The 10,140-nt window shown below is 42.0% G+C and overlaps 1 protein-coding gene across 1 annotated transcript; it reads right to left on the bottom strand.

Moving 5' to 3' along the window:
* Positions 1 to 897: 897 nt before the first annotated feature.
* Positions 898 to 9,584, bottom strand: MANBAL (mannosidase beta like). Its single transcript, XM_056845384.1, has 2 exons — positions 9,416 to 9,584; positions 898 to 1,016 (listed from the first exon to the last, which is right to left on the bottom strand). The coding sequence occupies exons 1-2, from the start codon at positions 9,563 to 9,565 to the stop codon at positions 909 to 911; spliced, it is 258 nt and encodes an 85-aa protein (XP_056701362.1). The 5' UTR covers positions 9,566 to 9,584; the 3' UTR covers positions 898 to 908.
* Positions 9,585 to 10,140: the final 556 nt, after the last annotated feature.

Raw genomic sequence — 10,140 nt, 5'->3', positions numbered from 1 at the left:
AGGATCTAATGAAGCAGTGTATAAATACAAGAAATAAAACAAAAGGAAGCTTGAGACCTCTGACAAAAAGCAATATGGGAAGTGGCCCATTACATGCAAACTAACAGGCTGGAGACACTAAACATAGTGGCTTCCATACTGGTGAGTAGAAGAAATGAGAACAGTATTCCTTAACAGTACAGAATCCTGTACATTGTATGCTGCTACTTTTGACACCCTACTGTGGACTTTCAGGAGTATGCTGGTACTTGTCTTTCCCCCCTGCATTCCATCGGAAGAACTCCACCAGCAAGAAGACCTGAATCACTGCGGATGAGTCATACATCTCATTCATTCAGCCCACTAGAACTTTAAAAGAAAGGCTCCAAATGTCTGTCAAAGCAGAGATGAGTTACTTACATAATTTGGCATAAGCAATAAGAAGAGAGAGTCAAAGAACGTCATTATTCAAGGTAAGTTTAACTCAGGAAAACCATTGTTCAAATCAAGAAGCTTTTTAAAAAACAAAGTGAAAACATGATAATTATATTACAAAATCAGGTACATTAAGTACATCATTAACATACAAAATACAAAGGTGTACTACTTGATCCCTTTGCTCTTACGAATGTTAGGGGAAAGGCGTTTTGCGTGGTCCAGTTTCCTTTTATAGGACCTGCACTTCACATCTCAAACGTCATAAAAGAAATATCCCACTTTCTCCCACCTCCAGTTCTTGGTAAGATGCTGCATTATAAGACGGAAATACACTTCATATGAAACAATTACTGTCGTATCTTCTTTTTTTTAAGCACTTCTCTATACCAGGAAAGAGGACATAAGCACAGGTGCATTGGATGCTTTTTTATGCTTTATGATGTTCTTCACCGACGTATTCCAAGAAAGCTTGCTGTTGACACAAAACCGTTCTATCGTTTCTTCTTTGTTTCTTTTTTTGGTTTCTTGCTCGCTGATGCAGCAGCAGCTTTGGTTTTTTTCACCACTTCTGCACTTTTTGACTCAAAGCCTTCTGTATCCTACAACGGTTGGTAAGGAATACAAAGTCAACAGCAATTTCCTGTGCCTGCTTCTCACATCATCACACGGTTCTTCCACATGGAAGAATGAAAGCCTTTTTGGAGGCCTCTCTGATGCTGTTTGTTGACATATGCAAAGATTGTTAACATGGGAAACAAAATGAACAGCCATGTTCCAGGCCAAATTCAAGGCGCTGGTTTTGACCTTTAAAGTATTAAACCGCTTGGGGCCAGCATACGTGAAGCTCTGCCTACTCCCATATGAACCTACCCAACCATTCATCTTTGCAGGCCCTGCTTTGGGTTGTGGTGTCAAAACTTTGGAATGATGTGCTCAAGAAGGCCCAACAAGCTTCCATGGCACAATGGGGATTTGAACCTGGGTCTCTAAACACTGTCTTTCTTGGGAATAAGCACCCCTGAACTCCATGGGATTTGCTTCCAGACAAATGTGCATGGAACATTTGATTTTAACATTTATTTAAAACATTTCTATGCCCCTTTGCCACCATTATAACAGCATTTCAAGTATTATATAACACATTTAAACAGTTCAGTAATACATATAAACACACTTGACAACACAACCAGGGAGGAAGGTCAGTAACCGTTAGTGGAGGAATGCCAAACAAGACTTCCCCCATGGGTGGAAGGCACTGATAGAGAGAGGCAGATGAATCTCCTTCGGGAGTTCTCTCTCAATCTAACCTACCTCACAGGATCGGTAGGATTAAATGGGTATGGGGAGTTCATGTGTACAGCCCCTGAGCTCTTTAGAGGAAGGGCAGGATAAAAATGCAGTAGATAGATTCCATACCACCCAAAGGTGTTTGGGCCTCTTTTTAACACCATGCTATTTCTTCGTATGCCCCCAAAACACCTTCCACATAAGAACATAAGAAAGGCCCTGCTGGATCAGACCAAGGCCCATCAAGTCCAGCAGTCTGTTCACACAGTGGCCAACCAGGCCAACCCTAATTTATTCAACTGTATGCGTGCATAACAGATCTGGTGGAAAGTGCCGTCAAGTCACAGCCAACTTATGGTGACCCCTGGTGGGGTTTTCAAGGCAAGTGACATTCAGAGGTGGTTTGCCATTGCTTGCCTCTACGTCACAACCTCGGACTTCCTTGATGGTCTCCCATCCAAATACTAACCAGGGCCGACCGTGCTTAGCTTCTGATACCTGCTGAATACCAGATCTGGAGGCGGGGGGCGGGGCAGAGAAAGGGTTGGATCCAGCCAACTTTTAAAAAACTCAAATCTTTATTAATCCTTTTACAGCTTTTTTTCCCATGCCATGATCCCAAGCATGGCTTTTGGGGTGGCCAAAGGGGACCACTTTCTCACCAGTAAAAAGTCTGGTTTGATCCAATCTATGGACATTGGAATTGTAAATCAGTATGCAAATCTTCAGAGAGGTTTTCTAAATTTATTTATTTATTTATGTTATTTATAGTCTGACTTTCTCACAGGGACTCAAGGTGGATTACACAGAGTGGATCAGTATAATCAACAGAATGGGATGTTCGAAAACCATTTTATTAGAATTTTAGAAGTCTGGAGCCACCAGGAAGAACTGAAGCATAGCATAAGTATTAACACGACACATTGAACGGTACAAAAATTGCATAATAGGAACCTACTTATAATAAGCTGCACATAGTGGTGTAGACCACAGTCTCTAATAATTTATCTAAGTAAGTTTGTACAGGGCAACCCTCTCGTGTATGAACTCTTTGAAATTCCTGTTCCTTGATACTCACCTGGAACAAAGGCTGCTTGTTCCAGTAGAGTTTCAGTGCATGGGAATATACTTTACTTTAATGATACTGTTCATATGGCCAATTCGGCCCTGAACAGTACATGGGAATGTCAAGGAGTTCAACCCTTTCAGGCTATCAATGCAAAATAAGAGGAAATTAAAACTCTGAAAGGAAGACTAGGTTTCCCCCAAACATGTTCTATCAAGAAAAAGGGGGTGGGAGGCATCTTTAATTTGCATAAAAGTTAAAATTTTGTACAGTAATAAATTTTTTTTTGGTATATAACCTTTTCTTAGCAGGACTGTCTTACATTCAGGGCCATCTTCCTTTCAGGGAGATACGGTAGTTAATTTGGAATGGCAACCAAAGAGAACAATTTCTGACAGATTCCCTTGACACTAAACAGGCTAATTTTTTCCCCTTCTTGGAAATTTGACAAGAATACTGTTCTCCTAACACCCCCTCCCCAGCAACTGTTTCACTGTCATCTGTCAAGAGGCAATAACAGAAAAAAATTTTTCTTCTATGGGAACCAAAATCTCATCATCTTGTTAAAAAAAAAAATCCCACACATGCATGGGAGTAGAGCCAGTCTCCTGGGAAAACCCGCATGCACACACAGATTGCTTCCTCTCATTAAATAAGCTTCGGTATAAATATATATTTTTTAGGCTTCTAGAAATTCTCAGATTCCTTGTGAGCCAACTGGAAAAGACCATTAAAACATGGCAGTGAGAAATATGTGCTAATCCCCATGCTTGTAAGAAAACAGTGAACAAGCAGGGAAGGGGGAGAGAGAACAGCTGACAATAACTTTACCATTCATGCGCTTGGTTCAAGCCTTTCTCAAGTTACAAGGCCATTGCCATTCACATCCATGAGGCCTTCTGAGAAAGGATACTTGGCTCGCTTCCTAAAGGATGTGATTCACCCACAGGAAGCTGGCCAAAAGAGCTCCAGTGCTCAAGAGGAATGGAGCAATAGACTTCTATTATTCAGAGACTCCAAGTTCACGGTCGCTGCAAGAAGATCACTACTGCCTTCTAATGTCGAATCCAAGGCAAGCTTCCAAAGGCTGACTGCTCTGCAAGCATAGAGGTCACTTGGAATAAGAAACAGATTGAAGCGAGCCTGGTTCGCTAGCCCGTCTCAGGAGCATTCCGCCTTGTATATTAGCTCGCTAGAAACAACCAGAAACCATCAGAAACAATGTGCATGCACAGTGCTGTGGCTCAGTGGTAGAGCATCTGCTTGGAATGCAGAAGGTCCCTGGTTCAATCCCCGGCATCTCCAGTCAAAGGGACCAGGCAAGTAGGTGATTTGAAAGACCTGTGCCTGAGACCCTTGAGAGCCGCTGCCGGTCTGAATAGACAATACTGACTTTGATGGCCCAAGGGTCTGATTCAGTAGAAGGCAGCTTCATCTGTGTTCATGTGTGACCATTCCCTCCCCACCCATGGATACTCCCACACATCTTTCAAATCAAGGGGCTTGATTTTTTCCATTCCTACAGTAATTCTCCATAGATTATATTGGGAGATTTCTCCATCCAAAATAGTTGTGAGGGTTTGTGCAGTACAACCAGCTGTTTCTCAACTACTTTAAGGCCAAATTACTGATTCACTACTACTGGTTTGGGAAAAGACAGATAAAACTCATACTGCAAGTATTTAGCATAGACTATGGCCTAGTGCATCACCATGGGCCTTCCCTAGTGATGCATAGACAAGAATCCTCAGTCATTGCGGTCTCATTAAGGAGTGTACATGTATTTTCCAAAACAAGTTTATCAACCTCTGTTGTTCACTCTTCCATGTGTAAACCTAAAACAATTTAAGAGTATATTTTAAAAAGTTGAACGTGAATTAGCCATTGTGTGTGTGTAAAGTGCCGTCAAGACACAGCCGACTTATGGTGACCCCTTTGGGGGTTTTCATGGCAAGAGACTAACAGAGGTGGTTTGCCAGTGCCTTCCTCTGCACAGCAACCCTGGTATTCCTTGGTGGTCTCCCATCCAAATACTAACCAGGGCTGACCCTGCTTAGCTTCTGAGATATGACGAGATCAGGCTAGCCTTGGCCATCCAGGTCAGGGCAGAATTAGCCATTAGACAGCACTAAATTATTTGGGAATGGTGCGTATTTCTCCCTCCACTCCAAGTAAAAGCCCTCCCACAAAAGCAATACAGAACATGAGAAACTGTTCCCTAATCCAAAACGACAGCTTCGATTATGTGAGCTGGGCTTTCAGCAGATAGGTAAAGGTAATCCCCTGTGCAAGCACCGGGTCATTCCTGACCCATGGGGTGATGTCACACCCCGACATTTACTAGGCAGACTGTGTTTATGGGGTGGTTTGCCAGCACCTTCCCCAGTCATCTTCCCTTTACCCCCAGCAAGCTGGGTCCTCATTTTACCGACCTCGGAAGGATGGAAGGCTGAGTCAACCTTGATCCGGCTACCTGAAACCAACTTCCGTCGGGATCGAACTCAGGTCGTGAGCAGATCTTTTGACTGCAGTACTGCAGCTTACCACTCTGCACCACGGGGCTCTTCTTCGGCAGATGCCAACCTGTAAATTGGGAAAGTGCCTGTACGCATGCACTTTCTGTTGTGGTCCCCACCTTACGGAAAAGTGTGCCCAGCTTTCTGAAAACTATGCAAAACTGAATTATTCAGGAGGGCTTTTTAGCACAAGTGATAAGGCTGTAGGAGGAAGGGTGAGATGGTATAGCAGGATTTCATCCGATCTCTGAATCTAAGCAAAAAGGGAGGTCACCAAGGAAGCCTGCAGAGAAAGGCAATGGCCAACCACCTCTGCCTCTCAAGGGCCTTGAAAGTCCCTTGCTGGGGTCGCCTTAAGTCAGCTGTGACTTGATTTACGTTCTGCTTTTCCTCCCAATGAAGGAGAGGCAGGGCAGCTTGCAGAAGAGGCAACAAACCGGCATAGCTCAAAACATATTAAAAGCAGAAAAGTACAACATGAAACACAACCTTGAATTCTTTCAGAGCAAGCCACAGATTTCTCCCCCACATTTGTTTGTTTAAACATTTAGCGAAGCAGCCAGATGGACAGTTGACTCACAAGAGCATCATGTGACTCAACCAGGTGGTTAGCTGATCCAACCTTATGGTTAGCTGAGCTACAGATGAATCATGATGAACTTGTATATTGTTCTGTATTTACTGCACTGGGTTTAATTTTGTAATCCATCTTTATTACCTTGTCTATTACACGTATTATAATAGTTTGTTGTGCTGTTCAACCAGTTCAACCATCTTATCACTCCTGCTTTTTTGCCTCTAATTTTAATTACAATTACTATGGCGTAACTGTTGATTGTAAGTGTTATACGGTTCTTACTACCTTGTTTTTAGTAGTAATCCACCTTGAGTCTCAACAAGAAAGGTTAAGAACATAAGAAGAGCCCTGCTGGATCAGACAAGTGGTTCATCTACTCCAGAATCTTGCCTCAGATTGTAACCGAAATAAATAAATAAATGGGAAGGTTTTTGGTTCCTGCATGAAAAAGTGTTTCCTGGAGCATATATTTCAAGTATTGTATTTATTAAAATATTTATATTCGACCTTCCCTTAAGGTGGCTACCATATAACTAACAAAACAGATTATCATGATTCTCAAGTTAACCACAGAAGGAGCACAAAGGACCTGTTCTCTCCTCCCACCTCGCAATATTAAAAAGACTATTGAAAAAAAGCATATGAATATCCTCATGATGTCTGTTGTATATGTTGGTCTGCTCTGAGGAAAGATCGAGGCCTAAGATGCAAGACCAGATTCAAGACAGATGTTACAGAGCATCTGTAATGTGCTGAAAATTGAGGCTTGGATCCTATGAACAAGTTCTGCGCACACTAGACAGCTTCTGCCACAGAACTCCCTTCCTGTTCTGCTAGCCCTTCCATTTGGACTCATTGAAAACCATAGATCTGGTGCAAATGGAAGTGCTAACAGGAGAGGAAGAGTCTCCCTTCAGAAGGTGAAATAGCTCCTGTTCAAAAGGGGAGTGGTTTCCACTGTTACCCAAGGTACCATAGTTGGTTTACTAGCACCCTATGTCAACTCCGGGCAAAACATTGAAGAAAGATCAGTTATACCAAAGATATTTGAAGCCAGTCAATGGACTGGAAAAAGAAGCATTCATGTCTATTTTGGGGCAAAGGTTATCACCTGTTATGGATGCAGTTGCAGGTAACACCAAACCCACAAAACTATTTTGGAACCATTAGAGGAATGCCATAATCAAACCTGAATCTTTCATCAGTGGTCTTGTGTGTTCAAACAATGGATGACAGAACAGCAAAGCAGCCCCTTCTGACCCAACTTAAAATAACTACTACAGGTTGTCATTAATACCAGTTGTGCATTGAACAACCTTGGCCAGCTTGATAGGAAGCCATTTTAATCTCTAATCTAGCTAAAAACCTTATTAGGTTGTCCTAACAACAAGACGACTTATCAATAGCCTTAAATGGCTATGTTGATATTTCTTGTTTTTATCGACTCCTATTTTTATTGTTTCAATTGTATCCCTTTTCTGGGAATGGGTTTTATTGTCTTCCTGATATATGAGGCACTCTTTGTTTAATGAAAAAAAAATACAGAAATATGTCTTTGCTTAAAAGCATATTCCATTTGTAAGGTTTTGACATTATTCTCATTTCATTCATAACCACCTGTTTTATGTTCTGTAATGTGCTCATTTAGAAATACAGCAAAGCACTAGAAACTTTCTGTTTTGGCGTGATTTAAAACTCAGATAGTTCTGGGATTTATTCACACACTGGGGAAAAAGAAACACATTCAGAATCTCAAAGAGACGGCCCACAGGAGCATCAGTCTAATGGTTCTTCTGGGCCAAGATAGATTTCCGGCGCTGGTTTCAGGCAAGCCAAGAATAAAATGCCAGTATGAATTGCCCTCCCCTTCTGAGGCTCTTTGCTGTATAACTGCCAAGCAAGAAGCTGAAGCTATAATATAAAGAGATCTCCTGGGCAGACACATTTGTCAGTTTGCTTCCCATCTAACCGCAGCAGTGAGAAAGGCAACCGTGCAGCCTACTAAAATCTCACCTGCTGATCTACCCGCAGTACTGCTCACAGCCAAGAGAGCTACAAACATGCTTTAAAAGCATGAAAGGGAAAAGCTGGGATTGTCAGGATGCCAAATCCTCTGCAGGAGAAACCTACAAACCCACAAAATACATGCACACAGTCTTGACTACTGGTACTGTTATTGCCACGAGACCTCCTGAACAGAGAAAAGGAAACATATTGTCCTCAATCTTACCAGGGCCTTTCTCCAAGACTACAGAAAGCTGTGGACCAGTCATTTTAGGAAAAAACGCCTTTCCAGGAGAAAGAATTCGGTGAACACATGAAGCTGCTTTGCAGTACCCTAGTTCACAAGTTATGGTGAACACATTTACAATCATGTGCACACTTTTTATTTATATGTGTGTTGAATAATGATGTAATTCAGTGCATATACAACTGAACATATGATTTAAATCCACATTTACCCAGGTATTGATCTCCAATTTTATTTGTAAGGCGAACATGCATTGGCTCTTTCTTAGCAACTTATGTAAAAGATGTATGTACATTCACAGTAAAGTGTGAACAAGGCTACTGAGTTTGAATACTGGTCTATCAAGGTCAGTATAGTCTACTGGCAGCAGTTCTCCAGGGTCTCAGGCGGAGATCTTTCATATTACCTGCTATTTGATCCCTTTAACTGGAAATCCCAGCGATTGAATCTGGGACCTTCTGCATGCAAAAATATGTGCTACCAAGCCACAGCCCTTCCCTAAAATCCATAGGCCATATCAAGCTATTTACCTGTGGATCTCAGTAAGATGAAGAAATAGCAGACTTGTAAGAAAGTCTCATAACAATGTTGCAAAACTGTCAATCAATATTAGTTAGATTAGAGTCCAGTAGCACCTTAGAGACCAACAAGATTTTGGGGGTATAAGCTTTTGAGAGTCAAAGTTTCCTTCTTGAGAGCCAGGGTGGTGTAGTGGTTAGGAGTAGTGCACTCTAATCTGGAAAACTGGGTTTGTTTCCCCACTCCTACACATGAAGCCAGCTGGGTGACCTTGAACTAATCACAGTTCTCTTAGAGCTCTCTCAGCCTCATCTACCTCACAAGGTGTCTGTTGTGGGGAGATGATGGGAAGGGGATTGTAAGCTGGTTTGATTCTCCTTAAAAGGTAGAGAAAATCAACATATAAAAACCAACTATTCTTATTTTTCTTCTTCTCTCTGACTCTCAGAAGCTTATAACCTAAAAATCTTGTTGGTCTTTGAGGTACTACTGGAATCAACATCAGGATTTAACCATGATTTACAAGATTTGATCACATGAACACATGAAGCTGCCTTCTACTGAAGTCCATCAAAGTCAGTATTGTCTACTCAGACCAGCAGCGGCTCTCCAGGGTCTCAGGTAGGGATCTTTCACATCACCGACTTGCCTAGTCGCTTTAACTGGAGATGCCAGGGATGGAACCTGGGACCTTCTGCATGCCAAGCAGATGCTCTACCACTGAGCCACAGCCCCTCCCCTGCAACCTCACTGTTTTTCTACAGGTAGTAAGAACTGCTTACGGTTTTATGCAACTTTGGAATGGGAAGGATTATGGCCAATACACAGATGAGCTGGAAAATGGCTCCAAAGAACAGGCCATAGTGTAGGATGTTCTCCATGAAGGTTGGCTCTGGGATTTCCGGTGGTGTGAACTCCAGCTCAGTTGCCATGGCAGAAATCTCCAGCTGTGTCTCCAGCGACCTCTTCTTTTTGCAATGAAAAGAACATTTTGTTAACATACATTTTCTATGATTTTTCATAAAAGTAATCAAAGCAACATAGTTATATATAGTAGTACCATGACTATTTTCAAGTTCAAAGGCCAAGCAGGAGATGAATCCCTTGTATTCCAAAGACCAGAAAACCTTTAAACAAACAAGTTCATCTGGATGGCTATGGAGAAGCACGAGACATTGTAAAATACAATACTCATGTTGCCATAAAACTGGGATAGATAATTGGGATAAAACTGGGAAACCCAAGATTTCAGGGTAATTTTACTTGAATAATCTGCAGGGCAGAGGCACTTAAAACTTAAGGCATGACAGATACAGCCACAGTTTGGAATATTATCACTTCCAACAGCACACTGAAACAATGATTACTATTGGTTCTTGCAGGTTATCCGGGCTGTGTGACTGTGGTCTTGGTATTTTCTTTCCTGACGTTTCGCCAGCAGCTGTGGCAGTCATCTTCAGAGGAGTAACACTAAAGGACAGTGTCTCTCAGTGTCAAGTGTGCAGGA

Source organism: Euleptes europaea, chromosome 2, assembly GCF_029931775.1.
Source record: "Euleptes europaea isolate rEulEur1 chromosome 2, rEulEur1.hap1, whole genome shotgun sequence".
Classification (NCBI taxonomy): Eukaryota; Metazoa; Chordata; class Lepidosauria; order Squamata; family Sphaerodactylidae; genus Euleptes; species Euleptes europaea.
This window is presented reverse-complemented; position numbering and strand designations above follow the sequence as displayed.